This window comes from Sceloporus occidentalis, unplaced genomic scaffold (assembly GCF_023333645.1).
Source record: "Sceloporus occidentalis isolate IW3139 unplaced genomic scaffold, rSceOcc1.0.p SCAF_21, whole genome shotgun sequence".
Taxonomy (NCBI): domain Eukaryota; kingdom Metazoa; phylum Chordata; class Lepidosauria; order Squamata; family Phrynosomatidae; genus Sceloporus; species Sceloporus occidentalis.
In genome coordinates, this window is record NW_028317001.1 from 10,645,210 (window position 1) to 10,672,138 (window position 26,929).

Below are 26,929 nucleotides of genomic sequence, written 5' to 3' on the forward strand. Positions count from 1 at the left end.
TCATCACCATTATTATTATCATTATTAAATTCAAATGCAGCTGAAAAAGTGGACTTAAATTGGCAATGCTGATATACTGTAGAGACTCTTTCTCTGGGGCTGTGATCTGGAAGTGTGGAGGCAATTCCCTTGTCAAATCAGGGAATCCTGGGAATTGTAGTTTGTTGTGACACGTATGTATATATACAGTATATGTATGTGTATATATGTCTCTGTGTGTGTGTGTGTATATATAATGTGTGTATATGTGTGTCTGTATGTCTCTCTCTCTCTCTCTCTCTCTTTGTATCTGTGTGTGTTTATGCATGTTCAACTGAGGACTCAGAGAAGGTTCTAGAACATACTCCATAGTCAAAACAGCACACAAAATGGCTGCCAGAACACAAAATGGCCGCCAGTGTGGCTGGGGCTCCAGGGTCCCTCAGTCCCTCCTGCCTTGTTCCATATTAACTGCAGGAGGAGCCTGTGAGGGTGGGGCAGGGGGCGGGGCCTTCCAGCTCCTCTGCTCCCATTGGCCAGATTAAAGAAGGGGAGGAGCTTCTGACTCTCTATTTAGCTCTGCGCGCGGAAGAGTGAGTGAGAAGGGGACAGAGGGAGGGAGGAAAGGAAGGAAGGAAGGAAGGAAGGAAGGAAGGAAGGAAGGAAGGAAAAGAGAGAGAGAAAGAGAAAGAGACAAGGAGGAAGGAAGGAGGCAGAGAGAGAGGGGAGACGGAGCAGAGGGACAAGGCCTGGAAGTTGTAGGTTTCACTACTGCACTGAGGCCTCCAAGTGCTGAGCCAGAGGTGGCCATTTTGTGTTCTGGCAGCCATTTTGTTCTGCTTGTGACTGTGGGGAATAATATTCCGGAACCTTCTCTGAGTCTCAGTTGAACAGAGGCTTCTCTTTCTCTCCTGAGGCTCCAGAGTCAGAAGGAGGCCAGGCTCCTTGGGCCAAAAGGAAGGAAGTGTGTCTCTTTGTGTGTCTTTTGTGTGTCTTTTCTGAGAGGGTTTTCTTATTACACAGCTCTGCTCCTTCTGGGGAAGATGGGTTTTAAAAGGGATCAGAAATGGGGAGGAGAGTTTTAATATAAGCCTTATTCTTCTTCTTCACAAACATTGGGTTTTGGGTTCTAAGAGGAGGCTAGTCCCCCAAACAAGGCCAAAAGTGGCTCCTTTGGGAGGTTTTAAAAGTCTTCTCAGTTTCCTTATTAATAGATTTTCAGGCAAGAAGGCAGGAGACAGACCAGAATAACTCAGATTACCAAGAATTAAACATAAAACAAACAACAAAAATAAGGATTATAGACTAAAACAAACTACTTAATTTTTTAAAGGAAAACCATTATTAGGAGGATAAAAACAAGACATGGGTGCTTCTATCCTTTTACAATCGACTCAGGATGTATCTCCACTGCAGAAATAATCCAGTTTGAAACTCCTGGCTCCATTCTATGGAATCCTGGGATTTGTAGTTTGTTGTGGCATGAGAACTCTCTGGCAGAGAAGGCTAAGTGTCCTAAAGGTAAAATCCCAGGATTCCATAGCACTGAGCAGTTAAAGCGGTCTCAAAGTGCCTTATTTCTATAGTGTGCATGCAGCCTTCTTCTGAAAGGGGCAGATGCTGGGGAAAAGCACTGGGGACCTCTGCAGGTTTCAGCAGATTGTTTATTTATTTATGATGGACTGATTTCACATCTATCTATGGGGACATAGCCAGGGGCCTCTCTAATTCCCCATCCCCTAATCCCCCCCCCCCCACTATAATAAGGCATGGAGTATCTGTTGAGTAGGGGAGCTGAAGTAAATCTATGCTAGGTCCAGGGAGCTTTGTTTGGTGCAGAGGGAGGAAGGGGATGCCCACCTCTGCATTGGGCCAAAGGAGGCATTTGTCACCTGCGTATGTCTCCAGCAGGATGCTGTTCTTTGCGTCTTTGAGTGCTGCAGGGTTTCTTGCCAAGTCAATCCTAATCCTGGTCCCTTTTCTCAGGACCTTCATCTTGGCCTCCTTGGACACGGCTTTGGGCCTCTCTTGCTAGAAGTGACCCAAGTGCAGGACAACCAGGATCCCCTGCCCACCTGATGGCCGAAACAGAGGCCAAGCGGAGGGAGTCGGGCTCCAACAGAAAGAGGCTCCTGAGGTACAACAGCTCTTTGGTAAGCTGCCATCTTTACTATTAGTTTCATCTATGTCTGGTCCGGCTCATGAAAGCAAGCGGAGAACATACTGTCCCAGTTTGGCAGAAAGAGTCCTGGGTAATCCTCTGTCACCTCATTTTTTCAGGGGCTTAGAAAATGTCCTATTTCTCTCTCCTCCTCCCACTTTCCCCCTTCTCCTCAGGTCAGTTCAGTTGCTGAAAAATTTGTTCCAAATTCAAAAGAGTGTTCATCCCTTCCACTCAAAAGAGGGGAGAAGGGAGGAGAGGAGGAAGCAGGGTCTTGCCCTTGCCAGGAGACGGAGGCAAAAGCAAACTGCGGTACCCTTCCTCGCTTGTGTGATCTTTATCATACAACTTTGGCCATCTTGACCACCTTCTGGTGTTGCTTAGCCACATGTGTCTTGCTTTCCTCATCTGTGAAATGCTGGGGGATATGGGAGAATATGTCTAGGCCTAAATTGAGGGTGGGCCCAGTGGCTCTCAGACCCAGAGCACTCCCCAGAACTGTTTTTAACAATGAAATATACCTCTGAAATTAGGTGAGATATGGCTAAATGCACTATAATTCATTGGTGACTAAATGTACTTTACATGTTGGGATAGTCAGTATCCTAAACAATCAATAATATACCAGAAATGGCCTAAGTTATATTCTTTATTATATTGTATATTATATTGATAGGATTCGAGACAAACTGGATCTCAAAGGCTGCAGCTTTTTTCTGGCTTGCAGAATTTAAAGTTTATTTCCTGGACTGAATTCTAAAGTGTTGAAATAATATTTGCAATGCACCATGTGCTTTCCTCCCCTTTTGTTTAGTCACTCTCTGGATGAGGGCTATTTTCTGTTGCAGGTGACCTTTGCGGATGTGGCGGTATATTTCACCGAAGAGGAATGGAAAATGTTGACGAAGAAGCAGAAACTTATGTACAGTAATGTGATGATGGAGAATTATGAGAATGTGGTCTCTGTGGGTAAGGAACCTGAATCCATTGCCCTTCCTGTGAAGACTGAGGGCCCTTTCATAATTCACTGTCAGAGCGCTATGATTCCACTTTAGAATTATAGAATCAAAGAGTTGAAATAGACCACAAGGACCATCCGGTTCAGTCCTCTGCCATGCAGGAATAGACATTCAAAGCACCCCCCAAGAGATGGCCATCCAACTTCTGTTTAAAGACCTCCAAAGAAAGAGACTCCACCAAACTCTGAGGGAGTATATTCCACTGTTGAAGAGCCCTTACTCTCAGGAAGTTCCTCCTAAAGTTTAAGAGGAATCTCTTGTCCCTGTGGCTTGCATCCATTGTTCCATGTCCTTTTCTCTGAGTAGCAGAAAGCAAGCCTGCTCCATCCAGAATATGACATCTCTTCAAATATTTGAACAGGGCTGTCATATCCACTCTTAACCTTCTCTTCTCCAAGCTAAACATACCCAGCTCCCTAAGTCGTTCCTCAGAGAGCATGGTTTCCAGACCATTGACCATTTTGGTTTCCCTCCTCTGGACATGCTCCAGCTTCTCAACATCTGTTTGAAATGTGGTGCCCAGAACTGGACACAGGATTATTGCAAGTGAGCCCTGACCAAAACAGAATAGAGTGGCACAATTACTTCCCTTGATCTTGACACTATACTCCTATTGATACAGCCTAGGATCACATTGGCGTTTTTAGCTGCTGCATCACATTGTTGACACATGTTCAACTTGTGCTCTACTACCATTGCTAGTTCCCTTTCACACGTAATTTAACTGTCATAACAACTTCCTGCGGAATCTTGGAATTTCTAGTTTTAGTGAGGCACTATTGTTCTCCACTTTGTAAGGTTTCTAAATATCCAATCCTAAACTGCCAATTCTGGAATGTTGTGGGACGCAAGCGCTATGCTTTTAGGGGAGTTTGGTACTTAGCTCAATAGAAATAAATAGTTTTACTGGGGCAATAGTGACCTCTGGACTCAGCCAATCTATAGCAGTTCCTGAATCAAACAGATCTTCAGTGGGATTTGAAATATTTTTTTGTGTTTTATTTAGTGGGAAAGCAAAACACACAGAAACATACATATAAGTGTTCACGCACACACGCAAGAACTAGGTAACAAAGGTGGGTGTGGTGAATAGATGTAAGGCTTTGATAATGGTGATACATTATCTATCCAGATCTTTATTCCAATTGTTGAGGATTTGAAATAAGGAGAAGTCAGTAGTTCCCATGACAATTGGGGTTGGTGAGTGCATTGAGGTGTTTAGCCATGAAAACAAACAGAGTGTCTATCTGTAACTGGACTGACACCGAAGAACAGCAAGTCGGGGCTGATATTTATACTGAAATTGGTTTCTGCTTGGGAGCAGAAACTGTGGGTTCAGAAAGGTTTGTATCACTTTAGAATATTTCCTTTGTGGGGGAAGAATGGTGTGAAACGAACTGAATGCAATGGGTGTTTGATGCAAATACATCAGACAAAAAGGATTAGCTCACCGCCTCTCAGATTCTTGTTGGCTCTGAATTTTAATCGCGTTCACAAGCCAATGTACACTACAATCTGAGGGTGATGCACCCAGATACAGCTCAAAAATATCATAGCAGAGTACGAAAGCAAATATCCAGATATAGGCATTGGCAATGCACTGACCATTTTTCCACACTTAAAAATAAGTCACAAACACAGTCGATTTCATTGAAATCCTTGGAGGTTCTCTATCTTGAGTTGCAAAATAATACAAATATTTGCAAGCTCTCCTCTCCGACTTCCATCAACTTCACCATCCCTTGTACACACAACTCCGATCCAATCCACTCCAATCCTCATGTGAGCTGCATACTGTATTGGTTGTGAGTCATCTCCTGGTGCCACATAGCATGAAACATCCTCTGCAGTTAGCTTGCATATGCCATGTGTTCTGACTCAGCAGTCTATGGCCGTCTCACAGGTTATGATGCCACCTGTCAATCAAAGTATTTTTGCACATGTTTAATTAATTTTTTTCCCAACAGTCCTTTGACTATCTTCTTCCACTGATTCCCTCAAGGCAGTCCCCATACAGTCTCTTCTTTGCTAGCTCCTATGAGTAAGAATGCAACCATTCAATGGATTTAGAGGCATAAGCAGCAGGGTCATGCTTGGGTTACTCACAGCAACTTTATTAATTTAATCTCTAAGAAGGAGGGATTAATGAGGGCTAAATCGTGTGGTAACACCCTCCTCTGTTAAGTCTGATTTTCAGTCTCATCTGTAATTGTCCTTCTTTACAGAAAAACATTTGAGTCATGAGAGAGTCCACACAGGAAAGAGGTCACAAAAATGCCAGCACTGTGGGAAACATTTTGCTTATAAGTCAATCCTAGTCATGCATCAGAGGGTCCACACCAGGCAGAAGCCATACAAATGCCAGCATTGTGGGCAACGTTTTTCTTGGAAGTCAAACCTAGTGATGCATCACAGATTCCACACTGGAGAGAAGCCATACAAATGCCAGCATTGTGGGAAATGTTTTTCTTGGAAGTCATACCTAGTGACACACCAGAGAGTCCACACAGGAGAGAAGCCATACAAATGCCAGCATTGTGGGAAAGGTTTTTCTCGGAAGTCAAGCCTAGTGACACACCAGAGAGTCTACACAGGAGAGAAGCCATACAAATGCCAGCATTGTGGGAAAGGTTTTTCTCAGAAGTCAAACCTAGTGACACACCAGAGAGTCCACACAGGAGAGAAGCCATACAAATGCCAGCATTGTGGGAAAGGTTTTTCTATGAAGTCATACCTAGTGACACATCAGAGAGTCCACACAGGAGAGAAGCCATACAAATGCCAGCATTGTGGGAAAGGTTTTTCTATGAAGTCATACCTAGTGACACATCAGAGAGTCCACACAGGAGAGAAGCCATACAAATGCCAGCGTTGTGGGAAAGGTTTTTCTCAGAAGTCAAACCTAGTGAAACATCAGAGAGTCCACACAGGAGAGAAGCCATACAAATGCCAGCGTTGTGGGAAATATTTTGTTACGAAGTCATACCTAGTGACACATCTGAGAATCCACACAGGAGAGAAGCCATACAAATGCCAGCGTTGTGGGAAATGTTTTTCTCGGAAGTCAATCCTAATGATACATCAGAGAGTCCACACAGGAGAGAAGCCATACAAATGCCAGCATTGTGGGAACGGTTTTTCTTCAAAGTCAAACCTAGAGACACATCAGAGAGTCCACAGAAGAGAGAAGCCACACAAATCCTAACATTATATTTGTCAGTAACGAATACAAAAAATATATTTCAATCCAGCAGTGCAAAGAAAAGGCCCTTGTGATCTTATTTGTAAAATTTGTCTGTCAATATGTCTCTATGTTTTCAAGTTGGATTTTGTTAAGTTTAGTTTTTAATTGCCAATAGTATAGATAATTGCTTTGGGTTGTCAATTTGGCTGGGGGTTGTGGGTTGTGGTATAGGTTAGGTAGATGGGAGGTTGGGATTTGGGTTGCAGCTGGTTAGAAAAGTTATGGGAATTATAGCTTTTGCAATGTGTGGGATTTTGGCTTAAGAAAGTTGGGGGCAGGTATTAACAGAAAGGGCTCGTTTGTGGCAATGGCAAAAGGGGGCCTTGTTACCTGTGGGGCAGAGACTGTGGGAATTGGAGGTGGGGGCTAGGTTTGGAAGAGGGTCATGTTTTAGGATTTAGGGGGTTTTATGTATTATTTGGATTGGAGTGGTCAGTTCTGGCTTAAACACTGAATTTCTATGTGTTCTCAATAAAGTTCTTTACTGTTTCAACACTTTGATGCACAGAATTTCTGAATTTGCCCAAAACTGACCCTTTCTTCTCTCTTCAGTTCTCATCTCCATTCCCAGCCATAAGAACAGCACAGACACAAACATACAGGATACACAGAGAGAGCTATATTTCCAAAGCAGAGCCTTCCTTTCCTGCCTTTCCCTCCTGAGTCCAGCACTGCACCTTGGCCTCCATTGCAGTCTCCTCAAAGGAAGAAAGGAGGGAAGGAAGGGGAGGCCACTGAACCCCGGCGCATACCTTCTTTCCCACAAAGGCCGCCAGCGGAATAAGCAGCAGCATCTAGGACCTGGCAATCCCTGTGCATGCAGAGGAGGGGCCTTTGGGACTATATGCGCCTGCACAGTCTCAGCCCCAGAAGCCATTGCTGACGTCACAGTCTGTTCTGAGGGAGGGAGGGAAGTGGGGAGAGCCCTTGTTCATTCAGAGGAATGGCTGGAGGGGAGAAGCCCCTCTTCTCCCCCCCAAAGAAAGGCAGGGGTCCTGCAAGGCCTCCTCTCCCTCTTTCTTTCCCTGCCCCCTCCTTGGGGGATTCCTTGGGTCCCGGGTACTTGGGGAGTTATTATGAGAAATGAAGGCCGGTGGGACCCTTGGAGAGAGGCATGGCCATGGAGGGGAGGGGGATCCAAAGGTAAAAAGGTCTTTGAGTGGCCCCCTCTCTCGTGGAAAGTGGGGCTGAGGAGAGACCCTCTCTTCTGATGCCTCATTTGGGGAAGAGTTTTGTGCCAAATAGAAAGCATCGCACAGGATAGGATTCAATGGCATTTTTCTTGGGGGGGGGGGGAGTTTTCTCTGGAGTCCTGGGGGAGGAGGCTCTGGGGGGGGAAGAGAAGAGCCAAAATCCTCTTGGCCAAAGCCAAGAGGAGGGAGACAGAGGGACCTCAAAACTCTGGCAATCCCCTGTCAACCTGGGAACTAGGCTTAGAGACCCACAGGATCCAGCTTGGGCATCCTCCCTCACATACATATATTTTCCTTCACAACAACCCTGCAGAGGAGGACCAACAGAGAGACCCACATCCCCAGAAACATCCCCCCCCAGTTCTGGGAGCATACTGAAAGGGCTTTTGACCCCCTTGAAGAGATGTTATTATTATTATTATTATTATTATTATTATTATTATTTATATTCCACCTTTTCTCAAAGGAATCAAAGAGGATTACAGTAATAAAATATATACAATTTAAGAAATACAATTAAAATTCCAAACCCCCAACCCTTCTGCCAATTACAAAAACATTAGTCAACCCTTAAAAATCCTATTAAACAGCAAGAAAATTAAAAACTTTCATAACACAATACAGTAAAAAAGTTTTTTCGGGCAAGAAATGGGTCGTTTTCTGAAGGAGAGGTGGGAGGGCAGGAATGATATACATCAATAGCAATTTCCATAACAGTAATGATGGCAAGGGTACGGGTCGGGGGGAGGGGGAGGCAAGTCAATAGATCTCATCTAGTCTGGAAAGAGATCCATCTTAATAGCCTTCCTAAAGGCTTCCAAGGTGTTAATAGGACGGATCTCATCTGGCAAGTCATTCCAGAGTGAACCAACACCTTGTATCTTGTCCGGAAACTAATGGGCATCCAGTGGAGGGATTTAAGAACCGGTGTAATGTACTCAGTTCTAGAAGAGCCCGTAACCAACCTGGCTGCCATATTCTGTACCAATTGAAGTTTCTGAACTTGGCACAAGGATAGCTCCATGTAGAGTGCGTTACAGAAGTTGAGCGCATGTACTACTGTTTCAAGGTCTCCCTGCTCCCCGCCCCATGTTTCCGAATGATCTCACCCAGCAGCTTCATGTAAATGTTGAATAGCATTGGGGACAGAATCACGCTTTGAGGGACGCCCGACTTGAGCTCCCTCTTGGACGAACAACTGTCCCCAAGTGACAGGAATCTGCCAGAGATGTAGGACCTGAACCACTGGAAAGCAGTGCCCCAATTCCCAACTCTCCCATATGTTCCAGAAGGATACTGTGGTCAATGGTATTGAAGACCACTGAGAGGCCTTCAATAGCACCAGCAGGGTCACACTTCCTCTTTTCAAAGAGCTGTCGATGCTCAGACGGAGGTCATCGACTAAGGTGACCATGGCCATCTCAACTCTGTAACCCATCGTAAATCCAGTTTGAAATGGATGTAGAAAAATCCATTCCTTCCAAGACTGCTTGGAGTTGAATGGCGACTGCCCTCTCGATTACCTTGCCTACGAATATTAAGATCCAAACTGGCCTGTAATTGTTTCTGTCCAGACGGTCAAGGGGAAGGCTTTTTGTAGAAGTGGTTTAACCACCACCTCTTTGAGGCAAGATGGAAGAGAGCCTTCCCTGAAAGATGCATTAGTTATATGTTTAGCAGCATCTTGATGGTATCTCCCCCTGGACAGCCAGCCAAGACGCACAAGGATCAAGAGAGCAAGTCCTCTTTTCATACTCCCAAGGAGCTTCTCCACATCCTCTGTACTAACTGACTCAAATTGATCCAGAATAACAGTATAGGCGGAGGCTCTGGATACCTCTCCTGTCGCCTCCGTCGTAAGGCCAGTATCCAAATCGGCTCTTATCTGAGAGATTTTGTCTGTGAACTAGTTATTAAAAGCATCACATCAGGCTTTTGTAGCTTCTGATAAAGAGTTCAGGGTTCTGGAAGCTATATATTAAATGGGACAGTGTTGAAAAATATGTAATTTGGCAAAAGGGTGATATAACCCAAGAAAAAGGTTTAGTTCACAGAGATTGGAAGAATCTTAAAGTAAAAGTTGAAAGAATAGCTGTGTATATGCAGAACATGTTCACATCTATAAACTTCGCTGTCAAACATACTGGTGGCGACCAGATGACAGACAAGCGTTGGTGGGACCCCAAAAGCCATCAACCAACTGGAAAAGGAGATTCAACAGAGGGAAAAAGACCAAAGATTGTGATGAACTATCTAGAGAATGGGATGATTTTGATAAGGGACACTTTACGGTCTACAGAAGAAGATGTAAAGATTGCTCAGTGCACTCAAGGAATGTGGTCCAGTGAAACAGGAGGAAGCAAAGACTTTTTACTAGATGAGGTGTTAAGTCCACAGCCGGTAAAAAGAAACACGTGGTCAGTTACAAGGACTGATCCAGAGAAGACTCCTAAAAAGGACAAGGATATAATTGAGTTGATAGACTAGAAAACCAATATATTGTTGTTTGCCATTAGTATAATGGAAGATGAAGTGTTTTCAAAACCATACTGGGAACGGGGCAAAGTGGTTGGAGATGATGCTCCATCAATAAGAGAAAAGGGTTAAAAGATTAAATATGTTTGATAAAAACATTTAAATGGAACATATAAAGATCTAAAGTTGGGGAAAAGGTTATTTAAGTGTTATTAAAATATTAAAACCCAACAAGTGATGTGGAGTATGGATATAATATGCTAAACTTATAAGAAAATGATGGTAAGTTGTTATAACAGGTAGAACTGATATTAGACATATGTTTAAAAGGGGAACATACAGGAAAATACCAAAGATATTTAAGTTGGAAATGGTTATTGATAAAACAAGTATATGAAGTATATCACATGTGTCACCTGATGTGTGTATAATGTTATATATAATGGGTAAGTATAATTGATAACTGGGAGTTCCTTGGACCATAGAACCGTTTGGTTCTGTGTCTCAATGAACCTATTAAAGGGGGGAGGCGTGTGACGGACTGACTTACAAACCAGCCAATCAGAAGCCAGAGAGTCTAAGCCAATCAGGTGCTGGCTGAGGAGTTTGAAGCTTCCGCTTGGCAGTTGGGTGGAGTCAGTTAGGGTTTGCAATCCTGAGGGATGAAGCGGGAGTTCAGTGGGAGATAGTGATAGAGAGGATGGGAACAGTAGAGTCCAAGAGAGGACTGGGTTCCCATAGTTCCTGAGGGATGGTTACTTAAGGAACTGCTTTGTCCAGAGAGGGACAGGATTAGTTCTGGAGAGTCTAGAAGAGAGACTCAGTGGAACCAGACTCAGGAAGAGGGCTTTGGCTTACATCATTTCTTGAGTGATAGTAAAGCCTGCGTGGCAGAGTTGTTATTATTATTATTATTATTATTATTATTATTACTATAGAGTTAAAACCAGACCTGTATATATGTAACAAAAGAAGACATAGTAACAATTCCATCTCAAAGATACCTTTGCCTATTCTGTTTTAAAATAAACTTATATTCTTGTTTAACCAGCCGCTTGTTCTGTGTTTTACAATCCATCCACACGACTGTCCTTCAAACACCCAAAGAAGTGTCAGGTCAAAATAGAAGAGAGGATTGTGAATCGTTACATCATCTATTAGAGATTTAAATCTGGATCTAGGTCTTTTCCTGTCCAGATGGACTTTTGCAGGTCCTTCTGCCGTTCTAAAAATGGTTTGTCATTAAGAAGGATAGGTATAGTCTGAAATGAAAACAGTAATTTAGGCGGTACGTTCATTTTAAGTGCCGTGATCCTTCCCAAGAGGGACAGGTTGAGTTTAGCCCATCTATTGGGATCTTGGTTGATATCACCCCATATTTTCTCGTAGTTGTTTTTAAAGAGGTCTCGGTTTTTAGAGGTGAACTCAACACCTAGATATTTGACCTTTTTTCTACTTTAAAGCCAGTCACTTCTTGTAGATTTTCCTGATCATTCTTTTGTTAAATTCATTGGTAATTTTTTTGTCTTATCCTTGTTAATCCAGAAACCTGAGTGCTGTCCATATTCCTTTAATTTATAAAGCAGGGGATTAACACTTTCTATTGGGTCAGATAAGTATATCACCACGTCGTCCGTGTATAGTTTAAGTCTGTACTCTTCCTGTTTTATTTTCAGGCCTTTGGTCTTCTTATCTTCTTTAATGCTAGGACTCAGAGTATCTAAAGTGGCCATAAATAACAAAGGTGAGAGGGGTATCTCTCATTACAGGTAACGCCTTCGCTTTTCCCCCATCAATAATAAGCCTCGCTGTTTGTTTTCTATAGATTGCATCTATCCAGCTGATAAAGTTATCTCCTAGAACCATTTTTCTTAAGGTTTCCAGCATGAAGGTCCAATTAATTTCATCAAACACCTTTTTGGCATTAAGAAAAATTGTAGCTGCTTTTTAATCTATTTTCTACTCATAGATTTCTCTAATATCTAGTAAATTCCTCGTGTTGTTTCTAAGGTGCCTTTTTTGGAGGAAGCCCATTTGGTCTCCGTTTAAGATATTTTGTAGGGTTTTAAAAAATCTTTCTGCTAAGACCATTGCAAAGATTTTATAATCGTTGTTAAGGAGAGAAATCCTTAGGAATCTTTAGGAATCAGTGCAATATCATCTATCTTCCAAGAGTCAGGCGTTCTTCTTTGTGAGAGTCTATCCGTGATTTCTACTAGGGGTTTAATTAGCTCTTTCTGTAAGCTCTTGTAATACATTGCACTTAGGCCATCTGGCCCTGGCGCTTTGGGTGCCTTGGTTTTACTGATTGCTTCTAGCACCTCAGGAGCCATTATTGGTTTATTAAGTTCGATTCTCTGTTCTTCATCAATCTCTACTACGTCTTTTCTGTCCAAAGATTCTTGTATCCTCTCCTGGGAAATATATTCTTCTTTGTATAGATTTGTGAAATATTTATATAAACATTCTTTCATATGTTTTTGGTTGGAATAAATCTTGTCCTCTTCTTTAACCCTTGAAAAGATTTGTTTCTCCTTTCCCTTTTTCAGTTTCCTTGCTAACCATTTGCCAGGTTTATTAGCATTCTCAAAGTGTTTCTGTTTGATGTATCTTGATTATTTCTCCTGGTCTTCTATTAGCCATGTGGATATTTCCTTTTGAATCTTCTTAATCTGTTGTTGAATCATTTTGTTTTGGGGGATTTCTTTAAGTAATTGTTCCTTATTCTTTAACTTTTCCCGTAGTTCTTTCCAATTCTTTTCTGTATTTGTTTTCCTTTCGTAAGATTGTTTCAAAGAGAAACCCCTCATTACCGCTTTCCTTGTGTCCCAGACGATCTCTGGGCTGACTTCCTCATTCAGATTTTATTCAAAGAAGGATTTAAGTGGGGTTTTTTCTTTATCTAGAAGTTTTCCGTCTTTTTAAAAAAGTCTCATCTAGTCTCCATATCAGTTCCTTAGGTTTATTCTTCAAAGACAATAAAATTGGATTGTGACCCGATAGGATTTTTGGTAGGGTTTCTACTGCTTCCACCATTTTGCTAATAGTTGGGGAAGTCAAGAACATATCTATTCTCAACCAGGATTGATGGGTGTTTGAAAAGAACGTGAATCCTTAGACAGACCATACTTGATTCTCCAGTATCTTCTAATATGAAGGCTTATTTTAATTCAAAGAAAGATTTTGGCAGTTCCCCTTGCTTTGAGTATATTTTGTTGTCTGCTTTTCTATCTATCTGGGGACCTATCACTCCTTTCCAATCTCCCATCATTAAGGGCCTATCGCTCATACGGTCTGGCATTTGTCTTTTCCATTTTCCAAACAACGGGCCTTTATTGTCTAAGGGTACATAAATTCCCACCATTAGGATCCTTTGGTCTTGTAAAGTAACTTCTCCACCAACCAAGTATCCATTGGGGTCTGAGAATACCTCTTTAGATTCTCATTTATCCTTTACATAAATCACTACACTTTTTTTCCTCTTTTTTGAGGCTGCTATGTATTATTTCCCCAATTTGGTGTTTTTCTGCAATCTTATATCCTCTTTCTTTATATGGGTTTCCTGAAGGCAAATTACATCAAGTCTCTGTTTCCCTTAATAATGGAAAAGTTTACCTCGTTCTTGGGGTCTGTTAATTCCTTTAACATTCAATGATAGGATGTCTGCCTTTTCCCGTTTCATCGTCACATTCTCCATCTATATCGTCCTCTCTTGTGTTTGGATCTGGTTTCCCAAGCAATTCTCCTTCTTCTCTTTCTTCTTCTAAGCTCTCTTCCTCCTTTTCCTCTTCTCCTTTCCCCGGGTTTTTTCTTTCTTCTTTCTGACTGCCCCCTTTATTAAGTTCTTTTTCATTCTCATGTAGAACATTTCTTTCTTTTTGTACCATTGATTTGGTATCTTTTTTGCTTGAATTAAAAGATAGGCCCTGAGTTAGTTCCCATTTGTAGTAGATCCCATTGCTGCGCAAAACCTTAGTCAGTGGTCCATATTCCTTCCTCTTCCTTAACAGTTTCCCAGAGATATCTTTAAACAATAAAATTTCATTTTCTTCAATTCTGAATCTTGTATGAAAGTGTTGTTGGAGAATTGCTTCTTTCATTTGAGTCCTAACAAAATAAATGACGATATCTCTGGGCAGTCTCTTCTGTTTTGCGACCCAGGAGCTTACTCTAAACATCTTGTCCACCTCAAGGAGAAAGGTTTCATTATCTAGGTCCATAAATTCAGCCAAGGCCGGTATTATCCTTTTATATAGATCTTCTTCTATTTGGGAAGATCTCTTATTCTAAGACATTGCTTCCTAAATCTTTGCTCTAATTTATTTTTTTCTGCTGTATCTTCAGTATGTTCTTCTGTTAATCTCTCTATCTATTTTCCCAATTTTTAATATTCTTCCTCCAGGAATGTCACTCTTTCCCTGGTTTGTGTTAATTCTGATGTTATCTTTTCCAGAGAGTATTTATGTTAAGCAACAGGGTGGACATTAAACCAACAGAATCCCCAGACTTTCCCTAGTCTTTAAGCTGAGGCAAATACATTCGATGTGGTCCATCTTATGGATAGGTATCCTGGCCAAAGCAAGATTGGATGCATGGACCAAAGGGACGTCCCCTTACCTGCTCACTGACAGAGAACCCGACTGGTAAGGCCTGAGCCCAGGAGGCTGAGCTATCATCACCCAGCCAGGTCTCTGTGAAACAAGACAGGTCAGCCTCTTCGTCCAGTAGGCGATCTTGGACTATTTGCATTGTATTTTTGACTGACATGGCATTACACAAGAGCAGGGAAAGGGTCTGTGGCTGGTTTGGTATGCTCTCCAGCCCTTTTGGGACAGCAGGGTGAATGGAAGGGGAGAGAGATATCTGTCAGGGTCCTAATTGCAGCCCCTCTTGCAACACAAAAGGCAGTACTTTGAAAAAGGAACAGCTTGTAATGAAGAAGATACATGCAACAGAAGTGACTTTTATGTCAGGAATGAAAGAGAGTATAAACTTATCACTTTTATATCCATATCAATTAACTCCACTCCATTAACCAATAAAGCTGATTAATTGGATAGCCCTTTCCCGCACAGCGTTCTCCCACCCTTTTCTGCTCAGTGTCCTCCCATCTGGGATTCTGGCAGCTTTTCTAAAAACAATTAAGCTCTCATGTGCCTTATCTCAACCACTGCATCTGTGGCCTTGGACCACAGAACTCAGCCACACAACAGTTTTAATTAACATTATGGCTTAACGATGTGTGTGTGTGTGTGTGTGTGTGTGTATAATGAAATCTCATCCATCCCAATCTAATATGATACCATATGAAAATATAATAAGCATAAATCCATAACAACATAATACAATATAAAAATACCAATAATTCTCTATGTTCCCCCTCCTTTTACAGAGACCAGTCTTTTAAACTCAAGCCTCTGTTGGGATGATTCCCACACATTCCAATCCTAGCAAACAATCACATTCTTTAGTCATGATCTCCTTACCTCTTTCTAGTATCTTTTATTAAAGCACATATTAAGTCATATTATTTTAACCCACTATAAATCCTGTCTATCTTGACTCTAATTTAAGCCTAAACCTATAACACTTATGGCATGAATCCCTAAATGCATGAATGAAGGGATTCATGACATATTGTGACTTCAGGCTGGTGCTCCATACCTGAATGGGACTGGCCCATTGTGATCTCAGACCAATGCTCCTTGTCTGCTGCCATGAGATGGAACCATTGTGAATTTAGGCTAATGCTGATTACCTGAAGGATTGAGATGTGACCATTTTGACTTCAGTCTGATGCTCCTTGGATGAAGGATTGAGACAGTACTATTGTGACTTCAGGGTGGTGCTCTTTACCTGAAGGATTGAGACTGGCCCTTTGCAACCTCAGGCTCATGCTTCTTGCCTGAAAGATTGAGATGGGAGAATTGTCACTTCAGACTGGTGCTGTATACCTGAAGGATTGGGACTGGCCCATTGCATGTCAGAAACAGGGTATAAGGGTTCTGTCATAAAGAGTAAAAATATTAGGGTTTGGTTATTAGAGTTAAAGTAGGAGTTATAGTTGTAGTTCATAGTAGGTAATGTAGAGTGATGGGTCATAGAAAGCATATAGTGGGAAATGTTACAAAGACAGATGGAGTGGCTTTTAGATGAAGGAGGGCGTTTGGAGAGGGGCTGGGGCTGCAGTTGGAGAATGGTTATCAAGGAGGAGTGAAGCTGGCTTGGGAACACTGCTCTTCAAGGTAAGGCTGTCTGGGAGAAGGGAAGGGAAGTAAGACAACCTTGGTATCTATGTAACCTTCCCTTGTGTTGCTTTAGCTTGGGAATTGGGGGCTGGCTTAGGGAGGGGTTGAGCAAGTTTCTTTGGACCCCAGACTTGTCTTGGGAACACCGCTCTTCAAGGTGAGGCTGTCTGGGAGAAGGAAGGAATCTCAGGAAGAGTTAAAAGTTGAAGGAATTGGTTTCAATTGTTTTGAATATTGACAAATTTAAGAGAGAACATGATGTGATTTAAAAGAATGGGGACGGATTAAAAAAATCTGAATGAGAAGAAATATTAGAAATTAGAGAAAACAAAAAGGTATGATGGGCAAAATTTATAAAGTATTATTATTGTGGGACACGAGGCAAGAAACAGTGAAAGAAGTAATGCTCAGTTGGGCAAAGGACACAGGAGACGCGATTGATTACGATAAATGGGAAAGCATATGGAAGAAAGATATCAAATTTACATTGGCACAAAGCTTGAGAGAAAACTGGTTGAAAATGTACTTGAGATGGAATCTAACCCCAATAAAAATAGCCAAAATGTATAAGAAAAGGAAGAATTTATGTTGGAAATGTGAAAAAACATCAGGCTCCTATTTTCATTGTTGGTGGAAATGCGGAAAAGCGAAAGAATACTGGAGGCAGATAATAGATGCAATAAATACGATGCTAGAAATTACACCAGAAGAAACCCCAGGATGAATGTTATTAAGGATGTTGGAGGAGAATACAGATAAGAAGCATGGGAGGATATGGATGTCTATGTTAGCTAGTGCCAGGGTTTATACGCGAGGAAATGGGAGACAAAAGGAATACCAGAAACAGAAGGATGGATTAACTATCTCTATGATTTATTGCAGATGGACAAACTATCACTCATATTGAGAGAAAATTCGGGAGAAAGTATATCAGAAGAGTGGGGGAAAGTATTGGGTTTCATTAGGAAGGAATGGGGAAATGATTTGATTATCTATTGACGATCCTTCTTGTTGCACTTTAATTTACTAACTATGTTATTCTACTGTGTATTTTTAATTTCATGATATAGGAAAATAATGTGTATTTTTGTTAGAGGGAGAAAGAGATAAACTAAGGAAGCAGTATAGAAACAAACAAACAAATAACAAAAAAGTGATATAGCTTATTATAGAATCTCGACGATGACTAATATAGCGAAAGAAAAAGAAGACTGGAAAACCTAGTGGTTATTATCTGTGTCAAAGATATCCGTATCAGATACAAGAGAGTAGTTGGAACATTTGGAAAGTATAGTATTGTTAAGACATTGAAGGAGGAGGGCATAAGCGAGAGAACAAGGTATAAGAGAGTATTTAGTTGGTTCATTCTCACAAAGTGGAGGAAGTCATAGATAAGTAGTAATGTGTGTGTTATGAATGTAAGAGTAGAGAGAAAGTGTTAGTGTTTAAGAAGAAAGGGGCAAAAGGCAAAGTAAGTGACTGGGTTACAAACAAGAATACAACAAGAAGAATCAAGGAAAGCAAAGGTTCAGGTTAAAGAATGAGAGATTACAGAAGAAAGAAAGAGAAAGAAGAGGATCAAGATAGAGTGAGAGAAATTTATAAAAACCAGTCAGCTTGTCTAAAAATTAATAGAGAACTAACAAAAGAATTTAATATAAGAAGAGGAAGGAGACAAGGATGTCCGCTCTCGCCATTATTATTCATAACTGTATTGGAATTTTTGTTAAATAAGATTAGAAATAATTCAAGGATAAAAGGACTTAAAATAAAGGGAGAAGAAACAAAGGTGAGAGCCTATGCGGACGACCTAGTTGTGATTCTTGAAGACCCAATAAATAATACCGAACATTTAATGTGTGAATTAAATTGGTTTGGAAGACTATCAGGATTTAAGACCAACAAGGGAAAATCTATGATAATACCAAAAAATTTGAATAAGCAAGAAAAAGAATTATTGAAACAAAAAACGGGATTTCAAGTCACAAATAAAGTAAAATATTTAGGAGTCTGGTTATCCAATAACAACATGAATCTTTTTGATAATAATTATAAAACAATGTGGAATAAGATATGTAAAGAATTGTATAGATGGTCAAACCTAAATTTATCTTTCCTTGGCAGAATAAATGCAATAGAAATGGCCATACTCCCTAAGATTATATTCCTTTTTATGAATTTACCAATCAGTATAACCCCAAGAATCATAGATCAATGGAATAAAGGACTTAAACAAATTATTTGGAAAGGGGGTAAAGCAAGAATTAAGTGGAACAATTTAAAAGAGAAGAAAGAGGATGTGCCATGCCAGATATAAACATCTTTAGATGGGCATGTAAGATGATATGGCTACAGGAGTGGATTAAATTAAATGATAAAACAACAGTAAATGTGGAAAGACCAGACATACGATTTGGGTGGTACACGTTCCTATGGTACAATAAAGCTTTGGTGAATAGAGACTTCAATAACAACCCAATTCGAAGAGCACTGTCGGAAACATGGAAATTGGTAAAAGCAAAATTTTATTACAAAATACCGGGTTGGGGATCAAGACAGGAGCCTTTCGCTAATAGATGGGACTCAAAAAAAGATCGGTTAAGATATAATGATATAATAAAAATAAATGAAAAACAAGAAATTTGTATGAAATCTAGGAAGGAATTGATTCTGGGGAAAAAGAAATAAATTGGTATAGTTAGTATCAAATGAAATATAGATTTAATAAGGACATGAAGACGGTGGGAATTGAGATACAACAACAGAATTTGACGAATTAATAACGAAAGAAAAAGATTTAAAAAATAGATAAATATTATAAATTATTCAGAGATAGAGAGTTAGAAAAAGAACCAATAAAGCAATATATGATAGACTGGGCAAAGGATATTGGACATGAAATCCCATTAGAAGCATGGGAGAAAGCTTGGGGGAAAACAAAATCTTTCACCAAATGTCAGGATTTAAGGGAAACATTTTTAATAATCAGCAATAGGTGGTATTATACGCCGACCAGAATGAAAAAGATGTTTAAAATAGAAACAGATAGTTATTGGAACTGCCAAAAAGAAAAAGGAATGATTATCCACATCTGGTGGAAATGCGAAAAGGTAAAAGGGTTTTGGGAAGATATACACAGAATAATACAGCAAATTTATGGTATAAAATACAAGAAAAGACCAGAATTGTACCTTCTGAATATGACACATTTCATGAAGGGAGAGGATGAGAACAAGCGATGGCGAATTATACTATACATGATAACACTGGCCAGGATATTGATAGCAAAATACTGGAAATCAAAGGAGAAGTTACAGGTAGATGAGTGGCTGTTAAAACTTAATGAGATTAGAGAGTTGGATAGACTTTCATGTACTCTGAAGGATAAGAAGAGAGACAGAACAGAAAAGGATTGGATGCAGATAATGACGTATTGGGAGAAAAGATGGGCTGTGGATAAAAACCTGATCTGATATTATGCATAAATATGAGCAAAATAAAATATGTGAAGAGAGCCAGAGAAGAAATATTTTTCAAGGAAATCAAAGTTATAGGGATTATTAGATAAAATTAGGAGAATATGTTTAGATATACAACCCTTTATATAGTTAAAAAAGGGGAAATGTGATAATTCAATGAGGGGATTGTATAACTTCATTCCAAGAAACAAAAAGAAGTGTGACATAAGCTCTTTTAAAGCAGGAAGTGAAGAAAAAGACAAAGAAGATCAAATGTCTTCTGTGTTATTGAAGTTTGCATTTATGTGACTTGCATTGATGAACATATTATTGGAAAATTTAATAAAGATATAATGTAAAAAACAACAACAACAAAACCCAGCCCTTTCTGTCAGGAAGTTCCTCCTAATGTTCAGCTGGAATCTCTTTTCCTGGAGCTTGTATCCATTGCTCCAGGTTCAAGTCTCTGGAGCAGCAGAAAACAAGCTTGCTCCCTCCTTAATATGACACCCCTCTAAGTATTTAAACAGGGCTATCATATCACCTCTTAACCTTCTTTTCTCCAGGCTAAACATCCCCAGCTCCCTGAGTCGTTCCTCGTAGGGCAGGGTTTCCAGATCCTTCACCATTTTAGTCACCCTCCTTTGGACACACTCCAATTTCTCAATGTCTTTTTTGAATTGTAGGGCCCAGACCTGGACACAATATTCCAGGTGGGGCCTGACCAGAGCAGAATAGAGTGGCACTATTACTTCCCTTGTTCTAGACACTATACTTCTATTGATGCAGCCAAAAATCGCATTGGCCTTGTTAGCTGACGCATCACATTGTGGACTCATGTTCAACTTGTGTTCTACCTGGACTCCTAGATCCCATTCAGCCATTTGTCACCTATATCTGTGCACTTCATTTTTCCGCCCTAAGTGCAGTACCTTACATTTCTCTGTGTCGAATTTCTTTTTGTTCGCTTGGACCCAGCTTTCTTGTCTGTTCAGGTCATTTTGAATTTTGATCCTGTCCTCTGGGGTATTATCTACTCCTCCTAATTAGGTGCCATCTGCAAATTTGATAAGTATTCCTCCATTTCTGTCATCCAAGTCATTGATAAAGACGTTGAATAGCACTGGGCCCAGGACAGAGCCCCACTGGACACTCCACTGGTCACTTCTCTCCAGGATGAAAAGGAGCCACTGTTGAATATCCTTTGGGTTTGTCCGGTCAACCAATTACAAATCCATGTAACAGTTTCCTTGTCCAGCTTGTTTTCATGTTTTTGTTTTATATACTGTTTAATTTTGTTAACTGCTATTAAGGGACATAGCTATGAGATTCTATGATATGGGGTGCACTATAAACCTTTTAATAAAAGAACAGGTATTTCAATCCTATATATACATATCATCAGACATAACTCCAGGGAATGTTAGCCTTTTGGATGCCAGAAGGTTCCTCTCATTCTTCAAGAAGCAACCCCTCAGCTGCCTTCTAGAAGATAAAGCAAATAGGCTTCCAAAAGAACTGAAGCCTTGGACAAGTCTCACTCTCTCAGCCTCAGAGGATGGCCATGGGAAACCCACTCTGAAGGAACCTGCCAAGAAAACCCCTTCAGAGACTCCCATAAGGTCACCATAAGACCTGGAAACAACTGGAAGGCAGACACCAAGAACAACATTGGGAAATAGGTGCAAGCCTTGCCTTGGGAAAATGCAATGACTGGGCTCCAGTCAAAGGAGGTCTTCTTCAGGCAGAAAAGGGAGGTTTATGCAAATGCAGAATGACATCACGGCTATGGAAGGCTCTCTTGACCAATCAGAGAGCAAGATAAAGGTTCTTCTGGAAGCTTCCGTGAGAAGGAGATATAAGGCCTGAGAGACCAAGAGACAGTTGGGGGAATTGTGTCGGTTGGAGATCGAGAGAGAGAGAGTGAAAGAGCGGATCTTGGAAGTTAGGCTGAGAATTGGATGTTTAGGTTTATTTATTATTATAATAGCTTGTAGGAATTGAATATTATATACTTACAAATTTTGTACCTGAAAGATTCTTATTCTTATTCTTCTTATTATTATTATTAACCTTTATTTATATAGCACTGTAAATTTAATATCTTGTATGACTTATATTTCAGTTATATTTTGTTATTAATAGTAAATATCTCCTTGGAGTATCTACTACTCGACACTCCTTTTACACGTGTCTTGGATCAGTTGATGCTTGGGAAGATCAGTAAAGAAGTAGAAATAAGGTTCCTTAACTGGTCCCAGTGTAGGTTAAGGGAAGTCCTTTTATAATGCACTGGATAATGGCAACGTGATTTAAGGAAGTTAAGGGTCTGCTGGGCTAAGAGCCAAAATGTCTAAATATCTAATTAACAATTTGTAATCCACTCTGATTGCCTTTTGGCTGAAGAGAGGCGTATAAAAACATTATTATTATTATTATTATTATTATTATTATTATTATTATTACAGGGTCGCAGTTTGTCTGCTTGGACCACCGGAGATCATCACAGTGAGTCAGTTGGAAAAGCCCATTTCACTCCAGAAAATAAAGGTACTTGGAGCTTCCGGTTGGTGATGGCGCCGAAAAGAGCAAACTTTTAGCGTCCTGCTGAGAGCTGCTCGCACAGCGTGGTAAGAGCTGTCAAAAAGACACAGGAGACAGCCGATTTTTGCATCCCTGCGGAGGGGAAACACTTCAAAGGCAGGATAAACATCTAAATTGCCAAGAGAAGTGGAGGAGACTGAAGGACAAACCGCGACCATGCTGATGCCGCCATTGGGCTCACAGACGCAGCCAACTATAAGTGAACGGTAATCCACAGCAATCGTGAAAACCTTGAAGCTGATACATTTACTTTCAACTGTAAAAATTGCCTGAGACATTTTTGCAATTTGATACATCTTTATTTCTTGAATACACGAACTGGACTAAAAATACCAGGATACCATACAGTGAATTGTCTATAATAGAGAGAAATAAGGATTTGCAGGAAGAAAAGAGTGTTTTGGAAGCTTTAGACAGAGCAGACTGAGAAAGATAGAGATTAAAAAGAGGAAAAAGGAAAACTACTGAAGCCTGCAAAGGATTAGAATACAAGGACGTGCTCAAAAACGTGGAGGACGTGGAGGACAATTAGAGATCTGAATTGATGAAATAGAGGACTGTAGAAAGCGAAGGGCTGCTGGAACCGAAAAGGGAAAAGTGGCTGAGATTGGGACGGTGAAAGCGGAGAAAGGAGAAGTTTAATAGGACTGACAGACCAATTGAAGAGAGTGTAAGGGGAACAACGTGGAGGTGAACTGGAGAGGCCCGAGTGGAGAGAAGAGTAAGAGAAGCAGAGAGAGACGAGTGGAGGGACTGGAGAGGGACAAGGAGACAAGGACGGTGCGAGTGGTGGAGAGACGGAACGTGAGGTGCAGAGAGGCCTGGGGAAAGCAAGGTGCCTGACCGGCGAATGCGAGGAGGAGACGGCGAGTGGAGTGGAGAGGCCTGAGAGTCGGAGAGTGCGGAGGAAAGACAGGGTTGGAGATAGAGGGACAGGACTGGAGGACGCGAAGGAGAGACAAAAGGCAAAAAACAGAGAGGCCCGAGAGGAGTGAGGAGCCTGGACTGGGGAACGACAGAGAACGCAGAAGACACGAAGAAAGAGGCCAGCTTGGAGGGAAGTGGGGAGAAGGCTGGGCAGGGAGAAGCAGAGGAGTCTTGGAGGGAGGGGAGCAAAGAGGATTGAGAGAGCAAAGAGGGGATTGGGCTGGACGGCGTGAAAGACGTCCAGAGAGTGAAGAGCAGTGAGAACTGTGAGGGAGGGAAGGGCTGGGTGGAGAGGAGAGAAAGGCTGGGGAGCGTGGAGAGGAATTAGAAGACTGGGAGGGACAGGCTTCAGGGGAAAAGCAGAAAGTAAAACGGAGAACAGTTTAAACTTTAAACAAATCCTGCATAAAAGGGGGAAGAGGGACTGAAGAAGTTGGTGGAGTGAACAGTTGGGAAGGGTTTGAAAGCGGGTGTGATATAAATTGTATCCTGTAAATTGTATTTACCTATCTTATTTCCTGCACTCCATTTTCTTGTAAAGACCATTCCCCTTTAAAAACACTAACAGGAAGAGAAAGCGAGGAAAAGGCTGAACAAAGATTAAGGAAGAGACCGGTGAAGCAAAGGAAAAAGGAAGCTTAGTTCAGCAGCGACCCCTGGTGGCGTGAAGGTGCAAGTACAGAAAATAAGTAAGGACTTAAATAGGGGGAAAAAAATAGACAGGGAATTGTTAGATACTGTAGGGTAGAAGTCCTCCACTGAATTAAAGAGTTTGCTGAGTAAGTAAAAGCTAACAAGAGAAGATGTCTACAGGAACAAGACAACAACAACTAAAACTACAACAACAGCAACAGCAGCAACTTCAAATACAAAGAAGGTCATCTCTGGAGCTTCCAAAAGTTCAAGATGCAAATACATTGTTATTGGAGGAAATGAGATTAATAAGACAGGACATGAAAAGGGATAAGGAGGATCTGAAAATGGATATGAAGAGGGACAAGGAAGACTTGAAACAGGACATGGAAAGAATGAAGACAGAAATAAAACAAGGAATCAGAACAGAGATAGGAGAGATTAATCAAGCAATTAAATCAATTGTTTCAGATGTAAGACAGGTTAAAACAAAAATGAAAGTCATGGAAAAGAAAAATCAGGAATTGGAAGATAAACTAAAACAAGAAATAGAAAAAAGGAAAGAGATGCAAGAAGAGAGGAATATATGGGAACAGAAGATGAGGGAAAGATGTTTGAAAATCAGAGGGTTGCCAGAAATAGAAGGTGAAAAAATCTTTGAAAATATGACGGAAATTCTAGCAGAATTCATTGGAAAAGACAAAGAATCGATGGAAAGGGAACTGGACAAAGTCTTTCGCGTGAACTCTTGGGTGGCAAAGCAGAAGCAGCTCCCTAGGGACATTGTTATTTATTTCGTGAGGACCCAAATGAAAGAAACGATACTACAAAGATATTTCGAAGCGAAGCTTGTTGTTGATGAGGTGGAACTTCAAATACTGAAAGATGTCCCTGGTGCAATTTTGAGGAAACGGAGAGATTACGCTTTTCTGACAAAAACACTGCGAGAGAATGAAATCCGATATAGATGGGAGGTACCAGAAGGGATTTCGTTTCGCTACAGACAAAAAAGAGTCAGAATTATAACACTATTGGAAGCAAAAGAATTTTTGGAAGACCTAGCAAAAGATAAAGAACAAGAAGAGGAGGAAGATAATAAAGGAGGGAAAACCAATTCGAAGACAAATTTACTGACAGGAGAAGAAGAGAAACAACCGGAAGCAGAGGCTCTAAGCTCAGAAGAAAACGGGGTAGAAGATGGATAGTTGTATGAAAATAATATCGTGGAACATAAAAGGACTTAACAGTCCACAGAAGAGAAGGAAAGTATATCATTATCTGGGCAAATTAAAAAGTGATATAATATGTTTGCAGGAAACCAAAATAAAAAAAACAGAAGAAAAATATTTAATTTGTAATAAATTAGGAAAAGAATATGTAGCAAGTGGGGACAAGAGAAAAAAAGGAGTAGTGATATATATTATGGAAAAAATAAAAGCCACTGAAATATTTAAAGACCAGAAAGGACAATATTTAGGGTTAGAAATAAACTGTCAACAGGGAAAAATTCTAATCGTGGGGGTTTATGCACCAACAGAAAATAGAGAAAATTTCTTTCAAAATTTAAAAAAAAGGATAGACCAATTGGACTATGAAAATATGATTCTGTTAGGGGATTGGAATGGGGTAATAGATCCACAACAAGACAGGAGATCAGACAAATTAATAAAAAAGAATCAGGGTAAATTACCCAAGACTTTTTTTGACATGAAAGATAATTTGGCACTAATTGATATCTGGAGGGAAAAAGCGGGTACACAAAAGGATTTTACTTTCTATTCGGACTGTCACAAATCGTGGTCTAGGATTGATATGTTTCTTATTACATCAGCATTGACGCCTAGAGTTAATAAAGTAGATATACTCCCAAGATTAATTTCAGACCACTGCCCTATATCTCTGGAAATGAAAGGAAGCCACAAAGATTTCAATTGGAGATTAGACGAAAATTTATTAAAGGATGAAAAGGTATTAAAACAGGCTAAAGAAAATTTAGAATGGTTTTTTAAACTCAATTTAAATAACGAGGTAGAAACAAGGACAGTGTGGGATGCCTCCAAAGCATACATGAGGGGCTTCTTTATTCAAAAAAGCATTGAAAAGAGGAAAAAAAGAGGTGCTAAAATGGATATGGTCTTACAAGAAATAAAGGAAAAGGAAAAAATACTCAAAAAGGACCCAAATAATAAAAAAACAATAGGAGAAATAGCCAAACTTCAAAAACAAATCTCAGTAATTATGGTAGAGGAGATGGAAATTAAAATAAGATTTACAAAACAGAAATATTTTGAATTTGGAAATAAACCTGGAAAGTGGCTGGCTTGGAAATTAAAAAAAAAGAAAGGAACAAAATACAATTTGGAAGATTAAGGAGGGTGGAAAAATACATACAGAACAAAATCAAATCAAGAAAGCATTTCAAAAATATTACGAAAAAATATTTTCAAAAAAAGAGATAAACAAGGATGATTTGGATACATTCCTGAAAAAAGAGACAGTAAATCAGATTAAGGAGGAAGAAAGGGAAGGGCTAAACAGGGAGATAATGGTAAAAGAAATTATGGATATGATTAATAAGATGAAAAAAGGGAAGTCACCTGGAACAGATGGACTGCCGGCTATATACTATCAGAAATTAGGGGAGAAATTAATAGGACCACTTCAAATTGTAATGAACGAAATCTTGCAAAAGGGAATACCAGAGACATGGAAAACATCATATATAACCTTAATTCCAAAAGAAGAAAAAAATCTAGAGGATGTTAGAAATTACAGGCCAATATCTCTTTTAAATTCGGACTACAAAATTTTTACAGGAATTTTAGCAGAAAGGTTAAAAAAAGTATTGGGTAATTGGATTAATAGGGATCAATCGGGCTTCTTACCAAAAAGACAAATAAAAGACAATATTAGAACTATTATAGATATAGTTGAGTATTATGAAAAAAGAAAGGACAGGCAAGCAATTTTAGTCTTTCTGGACGCTGA

General features: G+C 40.3%; 2 protein-coding genes across 2 annotated transcripts in view; both read left to right on the forward strand.

The window, feature by feature from the left end:
* Nucleotides 1–26,929, forward strand: part of LOC149301590 (putative zinc finger protein 75C) — a 328,503-nt gene that overhangs the window by 64,749 nt on the left and 236,825 nt on the right. The gene's annotated exons all lie outside the window — the stretch shown is intronic.
* On the forward strand, nucleotides 5,408–6,364 carry LOC149301592 (uncharacterized). The gene has a single exon (XM_089484249.1). The coding sequence runs from the start codon at nucleotides 5,480–5,482 to the stop codon at nucleotides 6,362–6,364; it is 885 nt and encodes a 294-aa protein (XP_089340375.1). The 5' UTR covers nucleotides 5,408–5,479.